The sequence below is a fragment of the Chaetomium tenue genome (assembly GCF_020726465.1).
Source record: "Chaetomium tenue strain MPI-SDFR-AT-0079 chromosome Unknown F5144scaffold_1, whole genome shotgun sequence".
NCBI classification, from domain to species: Eukaryota; Fungi; Ascomycota; class Sordariomycetes; order Sordariales; family Chaetomiaceae; genus Chaetomium; species Chaetomium tenue.
In genome coordinates, this window is record NW_027117329.1 from 4,873,573 (window position 1) to 4,900,128 (window position 26,556).

Sequence of the window (26,556 nt, forward strand, 5' to 3'; positions counted from 1 at the left end):
GTTTCCAGACGAATCTAACGGTGTAGGTATCAAAGGAGTGGACGGCCAAAGCCAGAGCAAATCTCTCGATTTGCTGCCGGAATTGGACCAAAGGGTTGCCGGGCAGTCGATGAAGTTGAGGGCAGTGATGCGAAAGGAGGAAGGGTTGAGGACGGAGAACCTGGGCGTTGTGTTGAAATGGGCCTTGTAATGTGCGGGGGTAACATTAACACTGTGAGTGCGGGTCCTTCTGAGCCAAAAGCGGCAGGAACGGCGCCCACCATTGCCTGTCCTCTCGAACCTCCCGGCCCGTTTCCCGTCTTTCAGCTTCAATACTGTGCCAAAAGGCGGTTCTTCTTCCCTTTTTTGAGGTTGCGCAAACGTCAACCGACGCCCTCAATTGCCGAATTCGAATTCGCAGACAACAGCTAACTTCGGCCCATGGAGATCACAACATTCGACGTTCCGAATGCACTGCGATTCCTTGATCACCCCCAATGCGACTGCATGTCGCAGTGCCCCAGATGAAGGTGAGGGGGCTCGAGCCAGGCACGGAGGCGGCAGCCGCTCGGCAAGCTGGGGGCGCCAGGTCAGCCCAATTTCAGATGGCATTCGCAGCCCGGTGTCTGCTGGTCTGTTCTCGCCAGGGACACCTAAAAACGCTAGGATCTACGCCCCAGGTATCTTCACTGACGATATTTCGTATTTTGTTTCTCGATGACCATCAACAAGGAGCGCGACGGTCTGCGCCCCATTGCATCTTGCGCGTCGGGTACCCCGCAAGTGCGAACTGCCAGATCTCCGTTGCAAGTGGCCACAACCAGGACTTGCCCCTGACGCACGGGGGTCCAAATGCAACCCCACGGCTCAAATCCTATCCGCACTTCGCAGTAGCCCTTCTTCAGAACGGCACAGCAAAATCCGCAGTGTGGTGATGTTTCCAAAAGGAAAGGACAGCGATCGCCTTTTTTTTTTTTTCTCCCGCACACCTCGCTCCGTATACCTCAAGTGCGAGGGCCTGGTGTCGGCGTGACTGTCATCGTGGCTAACGGGCCTGAGAACGATGTATATTCGTAAATAGGTCAATGTCTATGGCCAGCGGCGCCCTCCGTTCTTTTGCGCACCCGAGGGCGGCAACTTCAAATTCCTTCATTCAAATGGGTCAAACAAGACAATTGCTTGATTTTGCTGCGCTGAAGACGGAACGATTGAAGAACCCACTCCTGAATGCTCGGCAGTGCGCAGTCATTTCCGAGTAGAACCAATGTAAATTATGGATTCCGGTGTTCCACTCCAGTCAGCCCCTGCATTAGTTCACAATACGACGCCCAAAACAATGCGTTACCGGAACAAGGCCTCGGATTTCACAACCAAGCCAAAGAAGCAGCAATTCTTCCTTTGGGCAATTTGCGGTCCAGCCACACCACAGATTACTCCCGCCACGCTGATGTTCCATCTGTGAACGTTCCCGATGCGAAAAAAGGGTGTAATTCACCAATCCCTTCAAGTTTCCCAATCAACCGCGAGGCGACACAACTACCAAGCTACCTTGGTAGATAAGTAATCATCAAAAGAGTCGACAAAACTTGATGCGGATGCAAAAGTAAAAGTAGCTTGCATAACAACGAAACCGAGACGTTGGGACGGTTAATTTGAGGTATTCACCAGCTATGTACTTGAGATGGACCCGAGATAACAAGAGGGCATTGAACTTAACACCTTCTTTCGGGTCTTCATAATACAAACTAACTCGTACCTCGAATTAATGGCGCTCAATAAGTTAGGTCGGCTTGTGGTTGGTCTGTCGGCAACTCGGTCCATGTGGGGACACGCAGCCTCATTCTGGAACAGCCGCAGCTAGCCCCAGTGTGACCCCGCAAAGCACCTCTCACCGCTCGCAATTCTGCCCCCAGTTTTCTGCTGTCGCAAAGTGGAAAACCTGACCGCTTTCGCTAGAGCACTAGCGACGGGGTCTTCACTAGAAGACAACCACAATTCAACAAGCATAAAATGTCCACAACAATAGTTGATGGCGCACAAGCGCCCGAGGCAGCGGTGACGAAGCCTCTGGGGATGCGGAAAAACGGTACGTTCAAAACCACCTACACGGCTTTTGGTTCCTCGTACTAAATTATACTCACCAGGCAAGCAATGGCACGCGCCCAAAAAGGCTTTCCGGCCAGGGTCCGGCTTGACGTCCTATGAGCAGCGAGCAAAAACGAGAGTTGCGCAAGCCGCTACAAAAGCGAAAGAGAAGGAGCTTAAAGAAGAAAAGGAAGCCGAGCGAAAGGTGCGCATTTCGCTGAGAAACATCATATCGACAAGTGACCACGCAAGGCTAATACTCATCTCCACAGAGACGTATGCAAGCTCTTGTAGAGAAGCGAACGGCGAAGGCGGAGAAAGAGCGATATGAGCTGTTGGCGGCGAAGATGCACAAAAAGCGGCTGGAGCGGTTGAAGCGCAAGGAGAAACGCAATAAGGTCCTCAACTCATGATCTGGCGCCTCGGTAAACGGTACATCAGCTGGCAGCGGCGCATAAAGCCGCTTCATGTACCAGGTACGGCATGAAACCTGGAATGAAGCCACATGCCAGAATGTGGCACTCTTGGAGGAGGATGCATGAAGACCCTGTCAAAGGAAAGAGGTTGGCAGCTTCAGTATGGTTCACCCACCCGGCTTCCACGTATATGCCCGCGGAATTGTTTCGGGTAGCAACATCGAGGGGTTAGCCTCGAAGAAGTGGGACAAAGCCTGATTATCTCTACACTACATACATAGGCCAGGCGTCCTGATTCAGGAGTAACGAATGCAGGGCCTGCTGGGATGCCGGTCGGGGTCTTGAGAGAAAAGATCTAGACCATGCTGTCCCTGCCGAGTTAATAAAGTATACGCAAGACAAAAATCAGGAGACTACAAATAGCTCTAGCCGAGCCTCTTCAAATTCCGGTTTTGGGGCGCCGTGGCTGATGATCACATGCCGCTATGCCATTCATGGTTTCCGCCCAGCCGCCCCACCTGTGTTGGCGGTCGCCTGACTTGACTTTCGCAACCTCCCGTCCAATTCTAGTCACGCCTCACCTCTTGCTAGTGTCGTCGTACGGCCCGCCAACCCAATCCCATAAGTCCAGCCAGGAAGCGGGGAGGACCATGTCCCAGAATGGCGGCGATGCATCCAAAGCGTCGTCGCCGGGGCGCCCTCGACATCAAATAAAGAGGTCTATCTCCGAGATCTCGTCGCCAATCCGCCTGCATCGCCATCACTCGCATCGCGCAGCAAGAGAGACCGAGCGGGATTCGCGCACCCCAGCCCCGCAGTCGGCGATACCCGTGGTGCAAGGCAGCCGCTCATTCGAATGGTCACGGTCCGAGGGGGTGACCCCAATTCACACTCCGAGCGCCAGCCGACGTACGAGTCTTCTGTATGCGTCAGCCGATGAAGTGATGCCAGCGACCACCAAGGCGGCCTCAAAGGATAATGGGCCGGTCAACGGACTAGCCAAGGAGCAGCAGAAAGCTGCTGCACGAGAGAGGTTAGCACGCAAGCTCTTCCCCGTCAACCGAGTCATGCGCTGACCGCTACCCTAGTGGCTTACAACGATCTCTAGCCGAGCTTGAGTGCTTTGCGACCTCGACAACGAAACAGCTCGACGACACGTATTATGGGTTTCTAGAGAAGCTGGGCTCGCTACAAGGCACGGTTATAGCACTGAAAGAGCTCTGCGAACGCTCCCGGCAGCTCAACAGCAGCTTCAGCACCGAGGCAGACAATTTGGTCACAGACATAAGCGCGCAGCTCAACACATTTGGCCAGTTTGAGGACCAGCAAAAGCGCATAGAGTCGCTTCAGGGTCGCATCCAATCCAGACGGGAGCTCATCAGGTCGCTAGGCGAGCGGGTCAACACCGTGAGTGTGCGGATCGAGGGCTGGGAGCGCGCGGACAGGGAATGGCAGGAGAAGACGAGGAAACGTCTCAAAGTTGTCTGGGTCGTCACATCCGTCATTTTCTTTCTGGTTCTCTCGCTCTTCATCGGCTCCCAGTACGCGCCTGACAGTCCAGAAACAACGGTATCGCGCGTTGCAAGCGAGGGTTTGAACAGTCTCAGGGATGCCACAGGGATAAACGCAAAAACGCCTCAGGAGAAGAGCTGGCCATCTAACAATACAGATCTCCCCGGCGTTTCTTCTCCCACATCTGATATGCTCAGGGCGTTCGATGAATTGTAGGTAGGCGCATCTAGGGAGTCCCCCGTCACAGTTTTTCCTTTGTTGCGTTACCACCATTCGTTATCCAAGAGACAACATATAGTAATAATACCAATCCAACCTCTTTGCTCTTGTGGTCTTCTTTCACACGACCCTCTAATTCTGGGCCGAATCCCATCCCAACTCACAAAAGCAAAGTACAGGGGTGGCTCCAACAACTCTTGCTCCTCCTCTCTCAGAATTCTCGCCCCAACAAAGACCAAACTCCATTCCCCTGCTGTGGGGGCCTCCGTTTCGGGTAGCATGAAACACGATCGGCAGGCAGTTCCGGGAAGAGCAACGAAACCCTGGCTTGTCTTTCAGGGTCCCACCGTGACTGTTTTCTCGCACGGATACGAATTACACAATCCCATCTCCGTTTCCGCTTCAACAAAAACTTGTGAGCCTTCGGCTGTCGGGAATCGGGCATCGGGGATCGAGTTGCCGGAGACATGGCTTGGCTGCTTGCAGGGAAAGAATGCCAAGCAGACGTCATCAGGGACCGGGGCAGCTCGGTTGATCTGCGCCACCCACATAACTGCTAGATGCGTCATCGGGCGCCAGCAGGGCTTAGGCTGGTCTGCCGCAAGCATCCCACCACTGGCCATTCACAGACCACCTGAAGACGGGTTTCTGGGAGGATGCACCAGCACCGCCGAGTGTTAGGGTCTTGGGGGGTCTTGGGAGTCGCAAGTACCCCGTTTCGAGCCCGTCTTGGAACTATTCTTCGATCGGAGCATCAAGGATAAATAAAAGGCGACAACCATCCGAGTTAACCGCCTGGGCGTTGATCTGCATCTCGGCCTGCGGGGTGGTTCTTCTTCTGTAGTCTGCCGCACCGTTGCTACCTAGGAATAACTACTTATCAGTAATCTGGTTCCAACTGACACCACACTTTTTCTATCGACAAGTTGGGTTGTACCTGGTCACCTCCCACTTGGCCTGACGGATTCACTGGCTTGTTGGTTCGCAGTTTCTGTCTGGTACAAGCGCCGAAACACAGACGCCTTGCAGCTGCACAAACACCCGACCCGGCGGCACACACAGTGCAAGCGCGGACCTCGCAAGGTACTTTTTTGGCTCCTGCCCGAACGGACTGGCCCTGAATCTGCCCCGCCATCAACAACACCCAAGATCTCGCAATCCCGAGGTCACTCCGGAGTTGAAGAAGCCGGGATATAACCTACAAGAACAAGCCCTGAGAATCAGACTACCCTTAGAGTTTCCGAGCATTCGCCATCTCGGCCCATCCTGACAATGGCTTCCAATAACACCTCGAAATCCAACGAGGTACAGCCTGCGCAGGCGATGGAACTCCCGGTGCGGACGGCATCAGCACCTGCGTCAAACCAGAGCTTGACAGGGAAACAAGAACACTGTTCGTTAATCCTCTCCAGGCCCCTCTCGTCTTAGCCTTGCTTGTCCAAATATGACTGACAGCGCTGCGTCGTAGATCTGAAGCGCGAGCTCGTGTCGGAACAAGTGACATGGGAGGTCTCAGAGCTCAACTCGCCGACAGCGCTACGGCGGTTCGGCGCACCGTTCAAGTCCTCGTTCGGGGAGGTCTCGCCGCTTGATTCCGAGCTGCCGATCCTCAGATACATCTTCGTCCACCATGTCCGCGAATTTCCGTTCCTTGACAAGGCGAAGGAGAAAGAGTTTTGGCAGGACAAGCTGCAGGTGGTAAGTTTGGATCTCTTCTGCTGGTTCAGGAGAAATGGTCTCGAGAGAAATCTACGGGAGCTAACATGCGATGCAACCGTCCAGTTTCTAGAATCGTTTGCGAGCAAAAACATATCGTCTTCTGAAGACCGTCTAGAAGAGACTAAGCGAAGGAAGCTAGCTACCAAGGCGAAGAAGATGGTGGAACTGATGATGGTATCTGGAATTCCGACATCCTCCGGCTTCGAAGAGAGAATTAGGTTTTCCGAGCTCGAGATCGTCGATGCCAACGCGATTGACACCGGTGTTCTCTCCACACTGCCCGAAGGTAACTACTTAAACGGGTGGGATGTCAACGTCGCTGGCGTTCGGATCATTACCGAAAAGCGAAAAATAAGGCAACACAAGCATGCTGTGGGTCCTATCTTGCAACCGATACAAGCGGTAGGCGCTGTTTGCTAACTACAATGTGAAGGAATTCCTTCTCCGGGTAAGAAGGAAAAATGCGCAAGAGCATTTCGTGGGACGACGGTACGGTGACTTTGCTCGTTTGCATAAGAGGTTGCGTACCGAGTTGCCGGGCAAGGTCCTCCCGCCGCTTCCCCATAAGAACAAGTCACACTCGACAGCGCCCAGTATCATCGGCAGCTATAGTGGGAATAATTCTGAGACATCGTCCATCTCGTCCGTCTCAACTCAGATCCCGAATAGCCCTGCGCCGAACGGCCCGGGACATCAAAGCGACGCCATCTCGAGGCTGTTGTCTGTAAAAGGTCAGCTTCATTTAAAGTAACAGAATTACCAGCTGCTTACTCGTTCACCACTTAGACCATCGCTCGGGTGACCGGTCACCTCGGAACTCTGTCGATGGCAGACCGTCAAGCCCAGCCCTCCTGAGTCCCAAACCCCAAGAGGTACTGTCTCCCGGCTCGACTATGCTTTGGAATCTTCGTTAACATTTTTAGACTGTCGTCATATGGCGAGAGAGCCAAAGAATCTCACTACGTGCTTTCCTGCGCACCCTTTTGCAGAACCCTCAAATCGCCAATACTAAGGCCATGGAGGAGTTCCTGCTAGCGGATCCGGTAACACTAAACGACGAGGATAATGATGATATTATCCGCCGAAAGCACGTGGACAAGAAGCGTGTGGAGGAGCAGAAGCAGTTCTACGAGGTTGCGAGGAAGCGCGCGGCCGAGCTGGACGTCTACATGGAACAGTACGTGGCTTGGACCAATTTATCTACTAGTTGCTGACCCTTTCTAGGTTTCGCCAGGATATTGTGGAGCGTAATGGCTTGACCATGTTGTTTCAGGAGATCCGTGAGAAGGAAACGATTCAAGATCTGAGCTTGCAGTATCAAAAGTTCGCCGAGTGGTTGCGTATCGAAGTGGCAGCCACCATCTATCACCTCTTCCTCGCCGAGGACAACTCGCCCGAGCTGTTCGCCCAGGCGAAACGAATTCACTCCCTAATACCCTACACACTCATCAAAAATGCGATCCGGATAGCCAACCCAGCAGCTGTCATGTCTAGCATCCTGGATATCTTCCTGGCTCAACCTTTCGGCACCAGGTCTCTAATGCAGCGCATATTCTCTATGACGCTCCACGACGGCATCAGGACCTTTCAGCGATCGATCGATGCGCTGGGCGAGAAGATCGGCGACCCCATTTTTGTCCAGAAGCTGAAGACGTTCACGGATGCCGAGGAGCATGTCAAGGAGGCGATCAGGGAGGAAGCCATTAGCGAGGACCTCGACGTCATTGTCGCCATCCTTAGGTCGGAACTCGTTGGTCCGGCGCTCGAACCGGAGCAAATCGGGCGGCTGTACAATGCCTACGTGGCTTTCAACAACGCGGTCGAGAACGTCGATGAAGAACTGCGGCAGGGCGCCCAGCTCTTCTCCTACCTCAAGCAGCTCCAGAAGCTCTACATTCGACAGAGGGATAAGGCCATGATGTTGAGTCTCATCGAGGAGCCCGTCACTCTACAGCTGTTCCGAGACCTATTCACCATCTTCTACGAGCCCCTCGTCAGGGTGTATAAGTCGGCCAACGTCTACAACAGCGTGACGGACTTTGCCCACTTCATCGATGATTTAATCCAGGTGAGTTCCCGCCTGGCTAACTCGCCTCCACTGTTGCCAGAGCAGCCAAGCTGACAGAATAACCAGGTCGTCGACAAATGCCGCGAGCAAGACGCTTCCGCAGATCCTAACCAGACAGTGCAAGCCTTCATCGACCTCTGCCAGCGGCACGAGCACCACTTCTACAGCTTCGTACACGAGGTACACACGCACGACAACGGCCTCTTCACACAATTGATGGGCTGGATCGAAGGAATCCTCGAATTCCTCCGGCACGGCCCGACCAATGGCAGCCTCGACATCAATGCGCTGTTCGAGGGCGCCACCAGCAGCGGCGTCGTCGACCGCGCGAAGGCGGTCGACGAGATCGACAAACTGATCGCCTGGCAAGAAGCGCGAAAGAAGTGGCACCATGACAAGACGCGTCAGAAGATGGCGGCCGAGGGCGCGCCGGGCGATGTTGAGGCCGTTCCCGGCGCCCTGACGTTTCAGTCGGCCGACTTTGGCCTGGACCAAGAGGACCTGGCGGAGATGGGATACGACGACGACTCGGAGGAGGAGGCTGAGGCTGAGGAGGAGGATGAGATGGACCCCATCGACGCTGAGCGCAAGCGCAGGTCGAGGAGGCAGGCCCGGCTGCGCCGGAACGCGGGCGAACCGGCCAAACCGGAGGTCGAGGAGGTCCATAAGCTGAAGGAGAACTTCTTGGTTATGCTGCGGATGGTGCTGGCTGAGTAGGTAGACGGAGAGGTGTGCTGGCATGGCGCAAAGGGATAGAGGTGGTGTTGTGCTGTCATCTTACATCGCGCTGGAAGTCTGTTGGATGGATTTGACTTTCTCCTTTTAACAGGGAGGAGGCATGTCAGTCGACCTGAGTATACACACATGCACTGGGGTGACTGCCATGACATTTTACTAGTAGTATTTGATAGTAATTAATGCATTAGAGCATGATACCCCCATGGCATCCATCTCATAAAGGCAATAGGTAGTTGTTGAAGAGCGTTTGGGTATCAAAATGGTCTTGCTCAGTTTTCGGCACTTGGCAAGCCATGCCCGTCGTGCCGAGGGATGAGTTCCAAGAGATGGATCCAAATTTGGAAGCGAGACTCGCACATGATTCTGCCCCTCGCTTCTTCGTCTCTTGCTTTAGAACGATTTGTTGTCAACAACAACTCGATTTTGATACCTAAGAGAATTGTGTGACATTGGGTAAAACTACTGCAGTTTTAAATATCGAACAAGTTAGAACATAGGTAACTGTAGAAAATAGTTAGAGAGAAACACCAAGTTGGAAAGTGCCAGTAAAATGCACCCCTCGTCATTGCCGAGCCGGCAGACATCTGCCCCACCTGCCTTCCTTCCGGCCTCCCTCCCTCGCTGAGCCTCTGAGCGCACCTCGTCTCTTGGCCCACCGGGCGCGGGCCTCGCCGGCAACTCGGGTAATCACCCCTCGCTGATTGGTCCAGCAGCCAACAGCTCTGGTGCAACCGGGACTTGGACTGGGCGAGCAACTGCGAGACATGGAGGCTCAAATTATTTCCTTGATGTCCACCACCTCCCCCTTCAGACCTCGTTAGACGACAATGGCATCCTCAATGGCTTGGAGACGCCTGGCCACGGCGCCGACGGTGAGTAGCATGCCCCTCCCATTCCTCGCGCATGGCCCGGTTGTTCGTTTTGCGCGAGATTCCATTTTCTCGCACATAGATTTGGCTGACCCGAGGTCCGTTCGACAGCTCTCGCGTGCCTCCAGAAACCCGACCCGCGCGTTTTCCACAACACGGCCGGCTGGTAGGTTGACAAATTCTTGGGCATAGCGGGCAAAGAGTGGGGGGCTGACATGTTGTTTCTCTGGCTGCAGCCCGCGTCTTCGGCAACGGGCCGCTCCGTGCGAAGGAGGCATCACCGTTCCTCAGCAGCAAGTACCCGGTCATCGTACGTCACCCCAGCGAGCGTTCGCCCTCAGCATCGGAGCAGAATAAGGAATTGACCAGGGGAGTGAAATAGGACCATGAGTACGACGCCCTCGTCGTCGGTGCCGGTGGCGCTGGTCTGCGTGCCGCCTTCGGTTTAGCCGAGGCTGGCTTCAACACTGCTTGCATTTCCAAGCTCTTCCCCACAAGAAGTCATACCGTCGCCGCTCAAGGTGGCATCAACGCCGCGCTTGGAAACATGCACGAGGACGACTGGAGATGGCACATGTACGATACCGTCAAGGGTTCCGACTGGCTCGGTGACCAGGACGCCATCCACTACATGACCCGTGAGGCGCCCGCCTCCATTATCGAACTCGAACACTACGGCTGCCCCTTCTCCAGAACTGAGGATGGCAAGATGTAAGTTGGCACCCGTCCAGACTATGGAATTTGGGTGCTAACAGGTTTGGTAGCTACCAACGTGCGTTCGGTGGTCAGTCTCAGAAGTACGGGAAGGGTGGTCAGGCCTACCGCTGCTGCGCCGCCGCCGACCGTACCGGCCACGCTCTCCTTCACACCCTCTACGGCCAGTCGCTCAGGCACAACACCAACTACTTCATCGAGTACTTCGCCATCGACCTGATCATGCAGGACGGTGAGTGCCGTGGCGTCCTCGCCTACAACCAGGAGGACGGCACGCTCCACCGTTTCCTCGCCAACAACACCGTCCTGGCCACTGGTGGATACGGTCGTACCTACTTCAGCTGCACCTCGGCCCACACCTGCACTGGTGACGGCATGGCTATGGTTGCCCGCGCCGGTCTGCCCAACCAGGATCTCGAGTTCGTCCAGTTCCACCCCACTGGTATCTACGGCGCCGGCTGCCTGATCACCGAGGGTGCCCGTGGTGAAGGTGGCTACCTCCTCAACTCGGAGGGTGAGCGTTTCATGGAGAGGTATGCGCCGACGGCCAAGGATCTTGCTAGCCGTGACGTTGTTTCGCGTTCCATGACCATGGAAATCCGTGACGGCCGCGGTGTCGGCGCCGAAAAGGATCACATCTTTCTCCAGCTGAGCCATCTGCCGGCCGAAATTCTCGCTGAGCGCCTCCCCGGTATCTCCGAGACTGCCGGTATCTTTGCCGGCGTTGACGTCACAAAGCAGCCCATCCCCGTCCTACCCACCGTCCACTACAACATGGGTGGTATCCCCACTCGCTACACTGGTGAGGTTATCACTGTGGATGAGAAGGGCAACGACCAGGTTGTCCCTGGTCTTTTCGCCTGCGGTGAGGCTGCCTGCGTCTCCGTCCACGGTGCTAACCGCCTGGGTGCCAACTCCCTGCTCGACTTGGTCGTCTTCGGCCGTGCCGTCTCGCACACCATCCGCGACAACTTTACTCCTGGCGCCAAGCTGAAGCCCATCGAAGCCGATGCCGGTGCCGACTCGATCGAGGTCCTCGACCAGGTCCGCACCGCTGACGGCCCCAAGAGCACCGCTGAGATCCGTCTTGCCATGCAGAAGACCATGCAGAGGGAAGTCAGCGTCTTCCGCACCCAGGAGAGCTTGGACGAGGGTGTTAAGCAGATCACCGAGATCGACCAAATGTTCTCGCAGGTCGGCACCAAGGACCGCAGCATGATCTGGAACTCGGATCTTGTCGAGACTCTTGAGCTTCGCAACCTGCTCACTTGCGCGTAAGTCATCTGATCTGCGGGTGGGAGGGTGAATTTGAGATTTGACACTGACAAACGAAACAGTACCCAGACTGCCACTGCCGCTGCCAACCGGAAGGAGTCGCGTGGTGCCCACGCCCGCGAGGACTTCCCCGACCGTGACGACAAGAACTGGATGAAGCACACGCTCAGCTGGCAGAAGAAGCCGCACGGCAAGGTCGACCTCTCGTATCGCCGCGTCATCGGCACCACCCTCGACGAGAACGAGTGCAAGCCTGTGCCGCCCATGAAGCGTGTCTACTAAAGGTTTGAAGCATCTGGGAAACCGGAGTGCTTGCCTAGGTCGTCGTCTAAGCTGAGCCACCGAACAATGCGTGGGGAGGTTCTGACGGAAAGAGGAATCGCCAATGCCTTGTCCGATGATGCATCAAATCAGGAATGGGGAAACAAAACCGTGGTAACTGCGAAGAGATGAGGTCAGAGAGAAGACAGAAGGGAAGCATTTCAATCCGCAAATCTATCTGCGTGGTGTCAGGAAAGGAGGGGAGGAATCCTGCCAAGCATAGCATCCTGCTTTTTCTTTCCTTTTCCCTGTGTCCTGGTGTGTTTGGAATTGCACCGGGGGCTTGTTCAGGAATATCTAAATCGGTTGGAAGGGTGGCGGATGGAGAGATGAGTATTGTAAACCAATTGTTTCGACGACCTCTTGTTAGGTTCGTTCGTGTATACAAACAAAACAGACAGAATAGGGGAGGGGAGTGGAGAGGCATGGCAGGCTAGGGGTAGGAAATGATTTGTTTTGAAATATGTTGCTTGTGTGTGTGGATGGATGTGAAACCCTCAAACAAGTTCCGTGTTATGCGCAATGGATGTCCGTTAGCGTGCCGTGATCGCCATTATCCGTTTCCGATTAGAAAAAGTGACAATTTAGACGGCGCTGGGAGTGGCTACCATAGCTTGGGGGTCGCTCATGCAGTTGAGCTGATAACACCGATCGTTAGGTGTAAGTATTTTGATGACACAACTCACAATTGTATCAACCTCTTCTTAGAGAACCACTCGTAGCATTGAGGCTAAAAGCATGGCATCTTCTCAGCAGGCAGGTGAGCTGATTTCAGGACTTGTACATGATATGACGATCAACAAGGTGGTTCAAGATCTGTTTTGTAAAGAATGAAGGTACTATTTCCATAAACGCCCAGTCCTAGTTTAGGTAAAAGCACTTCCGTCCTCTCATCCAAACTAGCCACCTAGGTAAAGTTCTCCCAAGTTGTAAAGCACCAAATGCAACCTTCACTCCTGAGCCAGCTTTCCCCCACCAACCTTGATCACAACCGCCCCCTGAAAGCCAACACCTAACCCAACCCCAACCGCCCCTTACTTAGGATCCCGGCGCAAGCTGCACGTCAACCTTCCTCGCAGCGGCGTACCAAATCGCAGCCTCGATGATACCACACACAATCTTCAAGTCGTTCTCATCTACGCCAAACATGTCAATCCCATCCTGCAACAACAAGACAAGGAGGAGGAGGAAAGAAAAAGGGGGAAGATAGGGAAGGTGGGTAGGAAGGTAAAAACAAAAGAAAAAAGGAGAAGAACTCACCCCTCGGCGCATAAATCATGGTAAAGGTCCTCGGCACAGGGCTGCGCACCCATCCTTCCCAGGCCATGGGGTGGCGCTGGCCCCAGCCCTTCTCGAGCACCTCGCGGATGTCGTCCGGGTGTAGGTTGAGGTGCATGGAGCGGTCCGACGTGTGGATGTGGCACACCTCGCCGTTGCCGCACACGTTGACCGGGTGCCGGGCGAACAGCGCGAACCCGTGCTTCTCGAGGCAGGACGTGGCCGTCACGAAGTCGCCGGGCAGGCGTTGGGTGACGGCTTGGATGGCCGCGCGGAGGCGGTTGGAGGAGGGGATGTCGCCGTGCTGGTTGAGTTGGCGTTGGGGGGCCAGGCCCGCTACGACGGGTCGGGGCCCTGGGCGGTAGGGGAGTTGGGACAGGATGCCGGCCGCGGGCTTCTGGGAGGGGTCGACGGGTGGTGCGCTGAAGGGGTCGCGGAGGGTGAAGAGTCGGTACCAGGTCAAGCGGGCGTAGCCCGAGGGGGTGGGTGGGGTGCCGCCGGGGCCGAGTTTGAGGAAGTTGAGGTAGTCGTTGTGGATGAGCAGGGCCATGGGCACGAGGATGATGAGGAGCTCAAGCACCAGCCGCTCGATGAAGTGCATGCCGAGCACGAGCAATATGGAGATGGCTAGCAGGGCTGCGGCGTCCAGGGTGATGTAGAAGGGGTCTTGCCGGATCACCATGTTCACGGCCACCGGGGCCTTTTCGTCAGAATGTGGCGCCCCTTGTTGGGTTTCGGTGGTCACGGTGAGAGACATTGTGTAGACGTTGGTTGGGCCTGCTCCTGCGGTGTGCTTCTGTTGTGCCTGTGGTACAGAATGCGAATAGCTTCGAGAGTGGGCGGCAACATTGACACTCCGACAGTGGGTAGTGGTTAAGGGAGAGAGAGTACGAGGGGAGCCAAAAGGGGATCGACAGAGGTTATATGATCTTTCTCTTATAGTTTGTATACGACGACGATGGGATGAAGTGACACGAGGAAGGTTTAGATGCAAAGCGCATCAAGCTTCCTATTGCGGATCACCGCATTGGGTTTGCCACGCACAGAGAGGGGTGATATCGATGTGTCAATGGTGGAAATAAGGGAATACATCACAGCCAAGCGGCATCCGTCCGTCAAGGTCTAGGCAGCGGTCAGCATGTTTCGGCCGCCTGTCCACAAGACAGACCAAGAATTGGAACCATGCCCTCCACGTAGCGTCGGGTAGGAAACCCGTGTGAGGGCGAACAGCGCAGAATCGAACTGTCCACGTGCCCTACCTGAGCCTGTCCCCCCTGCCAGAGCCGCTCGGAAGGGTACAGGTTACTCCTGCGTAATAGTGATACACGCGTACCGGATAAGGGACGGCGGCAGTGTGGTTTGTCTATCCCCAGGTGTGTTGCAGGAATGCCAGAGTGCTAGGAAGGATGAGGAGGGGGGAGAAGGTGGCTCGGGTGGGTGGCCAGGGACTATCATCCCACCGTCTGGTCTCCCGCAGAATGACACCGACGATCAATGACGTTCCAACGCCGCAGCGCTTCGTTTTGCCTAGCCTGGGATTGGCCTTCCGAACCAAGCGAGCCAAGCTACGATAGGAGCGCTTGTGTGAGAAGATCGAAAGCCCGTAAGCTCTAAGCCGTCTTGTCTATCAGAGTCATACAATAAATATGTCTAGGCATATAAGCATACAATTCCAGGGGCATCGGCAAAGGCACCGAGGGGTCGATATCACTTGGCTTTCTGCGGGCAGAACGGCGGAGTAGTCAGCTGATGCGGTAGTTCAACAAGCGAAAAGGAGGCCGATTCGTTGGCGCATTTTCTCTGGGATGCACCATTTTGGATGCTCGGGTCATCCAATGCGATCCTCGCATCTGCGACTGCAGTCGTTGGCGCCTCCCGCTTCGTTGGCATTCTCTCGACCATCGAAGACGACTACAGCGGCAATTAGGGACAGTCCAGATTTCACAGATGGAAGGCGGGCAGAAAGTAACTATATGGATTGATGAATTACACGAAATAAAAAAGTCGAAAAAAAGGAGCGTGGAAGGCAGAATGGATGGGAGTCTTGGGAGTCTCGAGGGAGTCTCGGAGAGGACTTCGTAACGTCATTTCTCCATATCTGGAAGTCTTGCTGGCTGACTGAGAAAGGAGTGGCTCCTTCCTCTGGGCAGTCCCACTTCCCTCGACAATGAACAACCTAACCCCGGGTTTTGAAATCCACTTGCGTTTTCTGCGCGATCCCTCCACCAGAGGATGGCCAAGACAAGACCCCCACCTCCAAAAAGCTGGTTGCTGGGCAACCAAGCCTCGATGAGACGTCGACAGAGCTGACAACAACCGCCAATCAGCGGGGAGAAGGATGCGCCGCTTCTGCTTGAAACCAAGTTCGGGTCAATTGTTCTGGTTCTTCGAGACACTCCGCATTCTCCGCCAAAGAACTTCCAAATGGCCCCTTAATCATTCACTAGATTGTGTTTTTGACGATTCAACGTCCTGAACATTGATCGAGTTGGAGTTGAGACACCATCCCTAGCAGGACGGTCTTGAGACACGCATGGTGCTAGTCTGGGTTTGTTTTTCCTTAATTGCCTGGTAAGAACCCCTCAATGCCCTTTTAATAGATACAAGACACATTCTTCTCGTCATGTGCTTGAGTTAACACATTTTGCTGTTAGGCAACCGTAGCTCCATCCTCTAAGATGGGGTTGCTCCCCTTCAACCTCTTCCGGGCCCGAGAGACAAAGGCGCCCAAACTACCGTTATATAAGGAGCTGCCTCCTTCCCGGGCGCGTAAACCTCGCACGCCTCGCACATCCCGGTCTCCAGTCAAGGAGCGCTACTCGGATTCCGAGGACGAATCCGACGACTCCGATGATGGCAACACTACCGACTCATCTACCTCGAGTTCCGGAAGCTCAAGGCGAACATCATCCTCCACCTCTTCCGCAGCGGCACTCATGCTGCCCAGGAAGCGACCTGTGGTCGCCGCCCGCCGGACGCCCATCAGGAGATATCTCTACCGGTTGCCAAATAAAGTCATCCGGTACCTGTGCCTCGCTATGATCTCGACTATTATCATATTTATGTTCGTCCTGATCCGAGCCAGCCAGGTCGAAAACAAGAGGATAGCAGAAGGCAAAGTCGTGAAGAAGCCGGTAGAACCGCCCCCATGGGAGCAGTTCGAGTTCCTCACCAGATATTACGGTGGCGTCAAGTCCGTCATTCCCCTGGCCGACAACGAACCGCAGTACCCGCGGCTCGAGGAGGAAGGGCCTTACAACGCAACCCAGCCGCAGCAGCAACAACAAGAACAACAAGAACAGCAACAGGAGTCAGGCAAGAGGGAACCTGAGCAGAAGCAACCCACCATTGAGAAGAAGGCGGTGCCGCCAAGCCAGGCTTTTGCCGACTACCCCACGGCCGGTATTCCAAAGACCGCAGATGGAATCCACGAGTGCTTCTTGGATGCTCACAACACGCTAAAGGCGCCCTCCATCCGCTACCTGCAGGGCCGTCCCAACGGCTTCCCGGATAACATTCTCGGCTCTTACGAGCTGCTCTCACTCCCTGAAGACATCTGCTTTGATCGCTTCGGCAGATACGGGCCGTATGGCTACGGCTATTCCACCCGGACTGGCGGCCTCGGCCTCGGTGAACATGGCGACCGGGAGGGCGCTGATGCGGTCTGGGGGTCGGCCAAGCAAGTTGATTGGCGCAATATCGACTGGGCTGCTGTGCAACGGCAATGCTACAAGGCCAATGCCGAGCGGTTCAAGCCGCTGGCTGTGCGTGCTGCCCCTCCCCGCGGCTTCTTCATCGGTGAGGGTCTGGAGACATCTCGGCTCGCGACCCGTGACTCTGCCGAGCAGGTCGAGCAGGTTGAGCAGACCGAACAGGCCGAACAGACCGAGCAGGCCGAGCCCGCGAGTGAGAAGGCCCAGGGCGACGTTGCCAGGACTGCAGTTGTCCTCCGGTGCTGGGACGAGTTCAACTGGAGGGAAGAGGACATTGTCAACCTCAGAGCCCTAATTTCAGAGTTGTCACTCTCTTCCGGCGGCCGCTATGACGTTCATCTTCTCGTCCAAGTGCGCAACGACGGTAGAAACCCCGTGTGGGCCGACGACGACGCCTACCGCAACCGCATCAACGAGACTATCCCGGAGGAATTCCGCGGAATCGCCACACTCTGGTCCGAGACCCAAATGCTTGCTGTTTACCAGGGCGTTCGTGATCTTTGGACTAGGGGTCCTGACCTGCCCGTGCACGGCTCATACCGTGGCTTGCAGATGGCTATGCAGCACTTTGCCTACAACCACCCTGAGTACGAGCACTTCTGGCAGTGGGAGATGGACATCCGCTACACGGGCCACTACCACGACCTCCTCTCCAAGATGGAATTGTGGGCCAAGGAGCAGCCGCGCAAGGGTCTCTGGGAGCGCAACTCGCGCTTCTACATCCCCCACGTGCATGGCAGCTGGGAGGACTTCAAGCAGATGGCGCGCGTGCAGACAGAACTTGGGACTGTAAACGCCGACACCGTCTGGAACGGGATCCCAGGTGCCAACAAACCCGGCGACAAGCCCAACGCCGGAGTCGGGGCAACCGAGCAATCCGTATGGGGCCCTCTCCGCCCGGTCTCCTCGTCCGACTGGTTCGAACACGACGCCGACCCGCAGCCCCCCACCACCTACGAGCGCGACAAGTACACGTGGGGAGTGGGCGAGGAGGCCGACCTGCTCACGCTCTCGCCCATCTTCGACCCGGACGGCACCTCGTGGAAGCTGGCCGATGACATCACGGGCTACAACGAGACGGGCGGCAACGGCAAGCCACCGCGGCGCGCGCAGATCATCACGGCCTCGCGCATGTCGCGCCGCCTGCTGGTCACCATGCACCGCGAGACCGCCTTCCGCAAGCACCACGCCTTCCCGGAGATGTGGCCCGCCACTGTCGCCCTGCACCACGGCCTCAAGGCCGTCTTCGCGCCCCACCCGGTCTTTGTCGACCGCGCCTGGCCCCCCGACTACATGGCGCGCGTGCTCAACGGCGGGCGCAACGGCGCCTCGGGCGGCGGCCGCGCGTCGGTGTACGGCGACCGCGAGCACAACATGCGCGGCCTGACGTGGTTCTACAACGCCGGCTTCTCGGGCAACCTGTACCGCCGCTGGATGGGCCTGCGCGTCAACAACGACGGCGGCGAGGAGTTTGAGATGACCGCTGATATGAGTGCCAATGACACGAGCGTCGGCACCATGCGCGGTGGTGAGGGTCGCATGTGCCTGCCGCCTATGCTGCTGCATCCTGTGAAGGATGTCGAGCTGCCCGTGCAGCGCCAGCAGGCGCCGCTGGCGGTGCCGGAGTGGGATCCTGCTGCTTAACTACTTCGGGGATGAGATGAGTGGGGTTGTGGTTCGTTAATGCGATTTGGGGGGAGGTATCGTTTGCTTTGTTATTTTCTCTCTGTTTGGGACCCGGCGTTTGGGTACATGGGATACAGGATATGCTGAGCGATGTTGATGAGACGGGTGATGGCGATGTTCATACATGTGTATACCGATGTTGAAATACGATTTTATGTGTACCGTCTGCGCGTCCTTTAACAAGTTGCATGCCTCGAGATCTTAGAATGAGATCGCCATTGTCAGTCATGCTGAGTCGTCACAGTTATTGGTCATGACTAGGCCACGGCAACTGAGGTGGTCAAATCGTAGATGATCGTATTATCGTAGCGTGCCGTCTATGAGGCGATGCCTCCGGCCCATTTTCATGTGGGTATTGATTTGATCGTACAGAGCCGTACACGAGGGATGGTGCATGCTTCATCCAAGACGCCAAACAGAAACACCAGGTCCCTTTTCCCTTTCGAGCCGCCCCCCGATCCTGCGCCAACCCGCCGATATCACTTTGCACAGGCAATGCAAATTAAACAACCCGCTTGACCTAATTCGAGAGAAGCAAGCCATGTTAGCCATTCCGCTCGTATCCCGTTCGTGGAGAAGGCAAGGACGAAAAGCTCAACGCACCTCAAAGAACCTCCGCAGCCACCAGACCTGGAAGACGCTCTCGCCGATGACGACGGCAATGACAAACACGTTCCACCACTTGACGCGGCTGTTGGTGCTCTCGGCGGTGTTGCGGTGGGTGCGCTCGCGCACGACAATGTAGCTCTGCTCGTCCTTGACCAGCTCCAGCAGCTCCGTCAACTTGCGCACCTCGACCTCGAGCGGGTCCTGCGGCGCGTCCGCCTCGTTCACGTACACGACGCCGTGCACGTTGAACGACACCTCCTTGGACGACGCGCCCCAGTGCTCGTTGCCGAAGCAGTACACGTACTTGCCGTCGTGCTTGGCGTCGAACGTGAAGTCGCCGTTGGACACGGCCTTGTCGTTGGCTTCGTACTGGCCCATCGGGTTGGTGATCTGGAGAAAGGGGGCACATGTCAGTCGGGTTTCTGGGTGAGGAAAAAAAGCATGTTTGTCCCCTGAACATGATGTGTGAAATTCCATACCCAGAAGTCAATGTCGAGGTTGCCAGCACTGCCAAACTCCCGGTCGCCGACCTGGAAGGTCACCGTCATCTTGTCGCCGCGGTGCAGACTCTCGTGGAAGCATTCGCGCCCATGCGCCGGGAGCGCAATGTTGTGCGCTACTGCCGAGCCTAGCAGCAAGCTGGCCGACAGCAGCAGCTTTGCTGCCGTTCGTAGAAACATGGTGCCTAGTGGTTCGTCGTGTGGCCGCGTGGACGTCGTCGTCGAGATGCCAGATTTCCTGTGTGGAGTTCCTTTTTGGGAGGCTGCTTCAGGGATTCAAGGCCACCTTGGCGATTTTGGCGCTAGGCCGCTGTGGTTTGCTGGTTGCTGGTCGCAGGTTCAGGGATGCCCGTGACTCGCTGGCTGGCTGCGCTGGCGGCCAACTGCAGTGAGACAGTGCGCGTGCGTGCAGGCCACCTCAGCTTGTGAAAACGAGGTCCCCGCTGGCCCCCCCAGATGAGAAAAGGAGGTGCCCCGGCCCAATATTGTTCCAGGCATGGAACCCAGTAACTCTGTACAAGCAAGGTACAGGTGGCGGGTAGTGGCAAGCAGAGCCAATCTCTGCCTAGGGCCCTGCAGATAAGGTGCCCTTGAGGTACTGTGCACGGGCCACGGCATGCTCCTGGATGGAACCGCCCCAGCGCCCCCGGGCCCCCTGTGACTGCCTTCCCTGGACTTGCTCAGCCCAAGAACAACTTTCAAAATCCAATTCGTTTCCTCCCCAAGGCTTTCCCTTCCACACCGCCATCGCAGCATAATACCCAGCGCTCAACTTGACGGTAATTAGCCGCGTCGCCATCTCGGTCTGTTTACGAGATCAACCTGTAATAGTAAGTCGCTTTTTCTGTCGACCGACTCCTCGCCCGTGGATTGCGGCATCGGGATTCTGCCTCGGTGTGCCGCCCTCTGTCAAAGACCTCCGGTCCATGGAAGGCCCCAAACCCACCAAGTCTTGCGCGACTCGTGTTCCCGGCCAGCGCGTGCTGTTGTCCAATTCCGCTGGATACCGATCGCCTGCTGGTCTTTCATCCTGGCGGCCTGGGATGCCTTGGACCGTTCCCTGTCGACGCGACGTGCATATCTGTCCTCAGATCACGCCTGTCAGCAGCATCCCTTAAACCTTCATCACAACTCCCGACTCCTTTGTTCCACGACACCTCGCCGTCCCGACAAACCAACCGAGCCTTCTTCATTGCGCACGCGTTTAGGTTCTTGCTCATTCGCTTACAATCGCTTTTCAACAGATCACCCCTGAGCTCATTCTCCGTTTACACCCTTCAACACCGCCAACATGGGCTTGGGATCATCTAAGATGTGGGGATGGCTCTCCCTGCTCATGAAGCAGAAGGAGATGCGTATTCTGATGGTTGGTCTTGATGCTGCCGGAAAGACCACCATTTTGTATAAGCTCAAGCTGGGCGAGGTCGTCACTACAATCCCGACTATTGGTACGCCATTCCCTCGTTGCAGCTGCTGAGGAAGCCGCTTCGCTTACTGGGCCTGCGTGGCTGGACAAAAGGCTAACGAATCTGATTTTAAGGCTTTAACGTCGAAACCGTCGAGTACCGGAACATCCAGTTCACCGTGTGGGATGTCGGTGGTCAGGACAAGATCCGTCCTCTGTGGAGACATTACTTCCAGAACACCCAGGGTATCATTTTCGTCGTCGACAGTAACGATCGTGACCGTGTGCCCGAGGCTCGCGAAGAGCTGCAGCGCATGCTGAACGAGGACGAACTGAGGGATGCCCTTCTCTTGGTTTTCGCCAACAAGCAGGATCTGCCGGTGAGTGGTCCTTTTTTTGCCACTTCTCCAACGAGTCGCTGACCCCTGTTACAGAATGCCATGAGCGTTGCCGAGATCACAGACAAGCTCGGTCTCCACAGCCTGCGGCAACGCACCTGGGTACGTTACCCCGTATCATTGCCGCACAACCCTGCCAATACTAACTGTGCCGCAGTACATCCAATCCACTTGCGCCACCTCGGGTGACGGTCTCTTCGAGGGTCTCGACTGGCTTGCCCAGGAAATCAAGCAGAGAAACTAAGGCGCCCTTGAGACGCCGGGGACCGGCTCTCCTCGCCCCTCAGACAAGCGTGGCTCGATTATGCTCTATCAGATATCCCCGGTTAGGCAAACAGTCGACTAGCCCATGAATCGTTTGCGGTTGGTGCATGCATCGTGATGGCCGCTTATGAATGAGAAGATGAAAGCAGGGAGGGTGGCCGACACTCATTCTGAAACTCTGGTCACTTTTTTCGGAAAGACGGGGGCGCAACTGGGTTGGAATCATGTACAATTTGATACACTCGTCAGGGAGACTAACAGTTCATTCACTGCTTTCCGTTATCCCGAGTCCGGCCCCAGTGGCTCGTCGTGTCTGCCATGTCGAAAGGACTGGAGGGGAGAAGGGGCGTTGGGTCGAGGGAAGGGACATCTAATGGGGATGTGCTTATTAAGGTTTGGAGAGAGGAGGGAGGGAAGAGTGAGGCCTGTAAATTCAACTGGTAATTATCAAAGTCAATTTCGCGATTTTTAGCCTTTCTCTCCGGTTTGTTCACTCATTTACCGTGATGTGATGACGTTGATGCTAGGCCAAATAACTATTGCCTAACTTCCCGAGGGACCGGAAACCGCCGTGTTCCGTACTTCATCCGTTCTCATTCGACTGCCTTGTAATGACATTGCATGTGAGACATTCGCCTTCCCCTATTGGAATTGATTCCCGGCAAGGCTGAAAAGGTCCAAGAATGCCCTCCTCTTGCGGGTGCCAAAAGTCGGAATAAAGCTTGGTGCTGCCTCCAGTCACGCGATCACACATAAAGCATTGGATGTACATATTATGCATTGCCAATAGTGACGTTTATAAAACCCGAACCCCAAGCCCAGATGCCGACGAAGCCTTGGACTAGTTATAGGAACAAGAAGAAAGCGGCTCGGAATCCCAGTGTCAAAATTGTTCTTATTTTACCCGGTTTCTTTTACATATTTTGCTTGGTTTCCTTTAACTAGGTACTTCTTTTCTCTTTTCTTCATTTCTTGCTCCCTTTTTGAGTCCGGCCTATTTTGGCCAGAAGGTGGCGTGGTGGGTCTATGGAAACCCCGAGAGCTTCGTCGGAGCTTCCAGCTCTTGGGCGCAACTTCATCCAGGTCATGGCCGCTTCTCGAGACATCGCCACAGCCTTTAGATGTTAAAGTTGGCTTAAAGGTGTGCAGTACACCTTTGCTTCAACGCATACACATCGATGCAACTCTTTTCTTTTTTGTTTGGAGAGCGGTTTCTGTAAAATGCAAGCCAGAGCACAACTCCTGTCAACTGCTTCCCGGCGTCTTGCGGCCGCTGAGAGGGGCGCTTTGCGACAACGCCAATTTCCAAGCGCCCTCATAGTTACCCCGCGACTAACGGCGGCAACAAATTCTCTACGCATCCTACCTATCGTTACGTCTCGAGGATATTCCAATGGCAGGCCTCACCCACCTGGCGGCACCCACCGGATGAACCTCGGAGGCGAACCCGAGAAACCAGCGCTTGAACAATATGGAGTCGATTTGACGGCGAGGGCGAAGGCGGGAAAGCTGGATCCTGTTATTGGCAGGTCGGCTGAGATACAACGCACCATACAAATCCTCTCTCGCCGAACGAAAAATAATCCTGTCCTCATTGGAAGCGCCGGTGTTGGCAAAACTGCCGTTCTTGAAGGGCTGGCCCTCGAGATCGTGCGGGGGGCTGTTCCAGAGAGTATCAAGAATAAGAGGGTCATCACCCTTGATTTGGGCTCTCTTATCGCCGGCGCAAAATTCAGAGGCGACTTCGAGGAACGGCTAAAGAAGGTGCTCACCGAAGTCCAACAAGCGAACGGCGAGGTTATCCTCTTCATCGACGAGCTTCACACTCTTCTCGGACTGGGCAAGGCCGAGGGTTCCATCGACGCATCGAATCTCTTGAAGCCTGCTCTCTCGCGGGGAGAACTGCAATGCTGCGGCGCCACGACTCTTGCCGAGTACCGCCAAATTGAGAAGGACGTTGCCCTAGCCCGGCGGTTCCAACCGATTTTGGTGGGTGAGCCAACGGTACAAGACACGATTAGTATCCTCCGTGGTATCAAGGAAAAATATGAGGTCCACCACGGCGTCCGTATCACCGACGGGGCGCTCGTTGCCGCTGCAACCTACTCGAACCGCTACATCACCGACCGCTTCCTCCCCGACAAAGCAATCGATCTCATGGACGAAGCCGCTAGCTCGCTGAGATTACAACAGGAGAGCAAGCCCGAAGATATTCTAAGCCTCGATCAGAAGATTATGACGATCCAAATCGAACTTGAGAGCCTACGGAAAGAAAAGGATATCGCAAGCAAGGAACGGCGCGAGAAACTCGAGGCCGACCTGAAGAAGTGCCAGGAAGAGGAACAGGCTCTGACGGATAAGTGGGAGAGAGAAAAGGCTGAAATCGACGCCATCAAGCAAACGCAAGCCGAGCTCGATAGAGCCCGGGTTGAGCTAGAGATGGCGCAGAGAGATGGCAACTTCGCAAAGGCGTCCGAGTTGAGATTTGGCACCATCCCCACCCTCGAGCAAAAGCTGCCAAAAGAAGGCGAGAAGGCAGAAGGCGGGACCACTCTAATCCACGATTCGGTCACGGCCGATGACATCGCCAACGTCGTCTCGAGAATCACCGGTATCCCGATATCGAAGCTAACGAGCGGGCACACCGAAAGGCTCATCCACATGGAGGATATTCTGCGCGAGTCTGTCCGCGGCCAAGATGAGGCACTCAAGGCCGTTGCGGATGCGGTACGGATGCAGAGAGCAGGCCTCAGCGGCGAAAACAGGCCTCTCGCATCTTTCTTCTTCCTCGGTCCGACAGGCGTCGGCAAAACGGAACTGTGCAAGAAACTCGCCAGCTTCCTGTTTTCCACAGAGACTGCCGTTGTCCGTTTCGATATGAGCGAGTTCCAAGAGAAGCACACCATCTCACGGCTCATCGGTGCCCCCTCTGGCTACGTGGGATACGAAGACGCCGGCCAACTGACAGAAGCCGTCCGGCGCAAACCGTACGCGGTGCTTCTATTCGACGAGTTCGAGAAGGCGCATCGTGACATCTCAGCCCTACTGCTGCAGGTCCTTGACGAAGGCTACCTAACCGACGCCCAAGGTCACAAGGTCGACTTCCGCAACACCATCATCGTCCTGACCTCCAATCTCGGCGCCGACATCCTCGTCGGCGCCGACCCGATCCATCCCTACCAGGAAACCGAAGACGGCGATATTCACCCAAAGGTCAAGAGCGCCGTCATGGACGTGGTCGCCTCGCACTACCCGCCCGAGTTCCTCAACCGCATTGACTCCTTCATCGTCTTCAAGCGGCTCGCCCTCAGCGCGCTGCGCGACATCGTCGACATCCGGCTGCGGGAGCTGCAGACGCGCCTGGACGATCGCCGCATCACCCTCACCGTGCCCGACGATGTGCGCCAGTGGCTCGCCGAGCGCGGCTACGACCCCAAGTTCGGTGCCCGCCCGCTCAACCGCCTCATCACGACGCAGATTGGAAACGGCCTGGCCGACAAGATCATCCGCGGCGAGGTCAAGACGGGCGACAACGCTGTTGTAGCGCTGAAGGAGGACAAGAGCGGGTTGAGTATTACCACGCAGCACAATGCCGAGCAAGAAGGGGCTTGAAGTTGCTATATTGATGAATTACGACGGTGGATTTGTATATCAAATTGTATAATCTGTATTTAAGCTGGGATCATTGTTTCGATGGTGGGAAACAGAACCGCAGCGAGTGAAAAGGAGCATTCAGAAGGAGTTTAAAAGAGCATCTCCCAGGTGGCGGGCGCATGGCTTCTGTACCATAAAAACGGATAAACAGCACAATACCACTCATTCTGGCCAAAAAAAAAAAAAAAAAAAGCCGACTTTGGGGTTCTGAGTGGCTTTCTTTTCGTTCCCATGGTCGGAGGTTTCGTCGGCACCTGCACTTGGAGTTCATCTTCCTTTGGCCAAGGGGCGCACGCCTTTCCCCTTATCTTATCGAAAATTTCGCTTCAAGTAGGTCCGTGCTCCCATTGTTGACTTTTTAAAGCTCGGGAGTCTCAAATTCTTCATCTTCCCTTTCACAATTTTCTGGATGCTCGGAGGATGCTTTGAAGCTCCCATGGCCAATTGGCAGCGGGCATCCTCACCACTTGGAATCCAATGATGCTAACGGTACGTACTTACTCTTCTTCATCCACTCGAATGTATGCGTACTTCGCAACATCACACCCCCTCTTTTCCTGATGATCTATATTGGTCCGTGTTACCAAGCAGCCTCAAGACCTGCAGATGACGACAAACCCCAGCATTGACATGCGTTTCTGATTTTATACCCGTGGCCTGAGATTAATTTGAACGATGTTGTGGAACTTTCCGCTAATCCCTCTTGCCCATAGGTTCCCTGTTGTCTGTCCAGGCGGTCGTCATCAAGTTACATTTCGTTCGAGCGTAATGCAGCCGTGATTCGCGGCCTCGAGAGGAGAGGAGACTGAACCAAGCGGTTTCTGGATCCGAAGCATTGCAACCAAGGGGGTTAGGTAGGTTGGTGACAGTCTTGCCACAGCACACCAGGCCAATTGCTGGGCTCCGGTTAGCGTGGGGCGGGGGGGGCAATAGGAATCGGATCCCCGGTGAATGTTGTGTCTATGATGGCAAAGGGCTTTCCATATCCTAAATAATACGAACAATGAATGCCTTTTTGAGGCGTATGGCCATAACGTAGGCGAAGGGGTAGAAAACCGGTGCATGTACCAACTTGCAAGTTTGGTTAGGTAGCCGAATATAATCTGTCAAGCTCCAACCGAAGTAAGAATGGCG

General features: G+C 55.4%; 9 protein-coding genes across 9 annotated transcripts; 7 read left to right on the top strand and 2 right to left on the bottom strand.

The window, feature by feature from the left end:
• The first annotated feature begins 1,828 nt into the window (after positions 1–1,828).
• Positions 1,829–2,924, top strand: F5144DRAFT_65139 (rRNA-processing protein CGR1). The gene is made up of 3 exons (XM_066793028.1): positions 1,829–2,065; positions 2,124–2,269; positions 2,337–2,924. Exons 1-3 carry the CDS (start codon positions 1,990–1,992, stop codon positions 2,475–2,477), a joined length of 363 nt encoding a protein of 120 aa, XP_066649168.1. The 5' UTR covers positions 1,829–1,989; the 3' UTR covers positions 2,478–2,924.
• Positions 2,925–3,130: 206 nt separating this feature from the next.
• F5144DRAFT_589243 (uncharacterized protein) lies at positions 3,131–4,208 on the top strand (the record flags this gene model as incomplete). Its single annotated transcript, XM_066790018.1, has 2 exons — positions 3,131–3,513; positions 3,569–4,208. 2 exons carry the CDS (start codon positions 3,131–3,133, stop codon positions 4,206–4,208), a joined length of 1,023 nt encoding a protein of 340 aa, XP_066649169.1.
• Positions 4,209–5,483: 1,275 nt separating this feature from the next.
• Positions 5,484–8,715, top strand: F5144DRAFT_589244 (uncharacterized protein; the record flags this gene model as incomplete). The annotated part of the gene is made up of 8 exons (XM_066790019.1): positions 5,484–5,604; positions 5,680–5,909; positions 5,994–6,302; positions 6,364–6,661; positions 6,717–6,802; positions 6,854–7,107; positions 7,155–7,998; positions 8,065–8,715. 8 exons carry the CDS (start codon positions 5,484–5,486, stop codon positions 8,713–8,715), a joined length of 2,793 nt encoding a protein of 930 aa, XP_066649170.1.
• Positions 8,716–9,575: 860 nt separating this feature from the next.
• Positions 9,576–11,876, top strand: F5144DRAFT_479942 (FAD binding domain-containing protein; the record flags this gene model as incomplete). Its single annotated transcript, XM_066785200.1, has 6 exons — positions 9,576–9,608; positions 9,717–9,771; positions 9,842–9,915; positions 9,988–10,316; positions 10,370–11,593; positions 11,657–11,876. 6 exons carry the CDS (start codon positions 9,576–9,578, stop codon positions 11,874–11,876), a joined length of 1,935 nt encoding a protein of 644 aa, XP_066649171.1.
• An 842-nt stretch (positions 11,877–12,718) lies between these two features.
• F5144DRAFT_65304 (uncharacterized protein) lies at positions 12,719–14,425 on the bottom strand. The gene is made up of 2 exons (XM_066793069.1): positions 13,176–14,425; positions 12,719–13,051 (listed from the first exon to the last, which is right to left on the bottom strand). The coding sequence occupies exons 1-2, from the start codon at positions 13,948–13,950 to the stop codon at positions 12,954–12,956; spliced, it is 873 nt and encodes a 290-aa protein (XP_066649172.1). The 5' UTR covers positions 13,951–14,425; the 3' UTR covers positions 12,719–12,953.
• Positions 14,426–15,442: 1,017 nt separating this feature from the next.
• Positions 15,443–18,735, top strand: F5144DRAFT_65329 (uncharacterized protein). The gene is made up of 2 exons (XM_066793075.1): positions 15,443–15,764; positions 15,848–18,735. Exon 2 carries the CDS (start codon positions 15,872–15,874, stop codon positions 18,548–18,550), a length of 2,679 nt encoding a protein of 892 aa, XP_066649173.1. The 5' UTR covers positions 15,443–15,764; positions 15,848–15,871; the 3' UTR covers positions 18,551–18,735.
• A 33-nt stretch (positions 18,736–18,768) lies between these two features.
• On the bottom strand, positions 18,769–19,918 carry F5144DRAFT_65307 (emp24/gp25L/p24 family/GOLD-domain-containing protein). The gene is made up of 3 exons (XM_066793070.1): positions 19,681–19,918; positions 19,196–19,591; positions 18,769–19,112 (listed from the first exon to the last, which is right to left on the bottom strand). The coding sequence occupies exons 1-3, from the start codon at positions 19,879–19,881 to the stop codon at positions 19,095–19,097; spliced, it is 615 nt and encodes a 204-aa protein (XP_066649174.1). The 5' UTR covers positions 19,882–19,918; the 3' UTR covers positions 18,769–19,094.
• A 1,074-nt stretch (positions 19,919–20,992) lies between these two features.
• On the top strand, positions 20,993–21,748 carry F5144DRAFT_543871 (ADP-ribosylation factor; the record flags this gene model as incomplete). Its single annotated transcript, XM_066787273.1, has 4 exons — positions 20,993–21,149; positions 21,242–21,486; positions 21,541–21,606; positions 21,662–21,748. 4 exons carry the CDS (start codon positions 20,993–20,995, stop codon positions 21,746–21,748), a joined length of 555 nt encoding a protein of 184 aa, XP_066649175.1.
• A 750-nt stretch (positions 21,749–22,498) lies between these two features.
• F5144DRAFT_65398 (P-loop containing nucleoside triphosphate hydrolase protein) lies at positions 22,499–25,415 on the top strand. The gene has a single exon (XM_066793084.1). The coding sequence runs from the start codon at positions 22,990–22,992 to the stop codon at positions 25,378–25,380; it is 2,391 nt and encodes a 796-aa protein (XP_066649176.1). The 5' UTR covers positions 22,499–22,989; the 3' UTR covers positions 25,381–25,415.
• Positions 25,416–26,556: the final 1,141 nt, after the last annotated feature.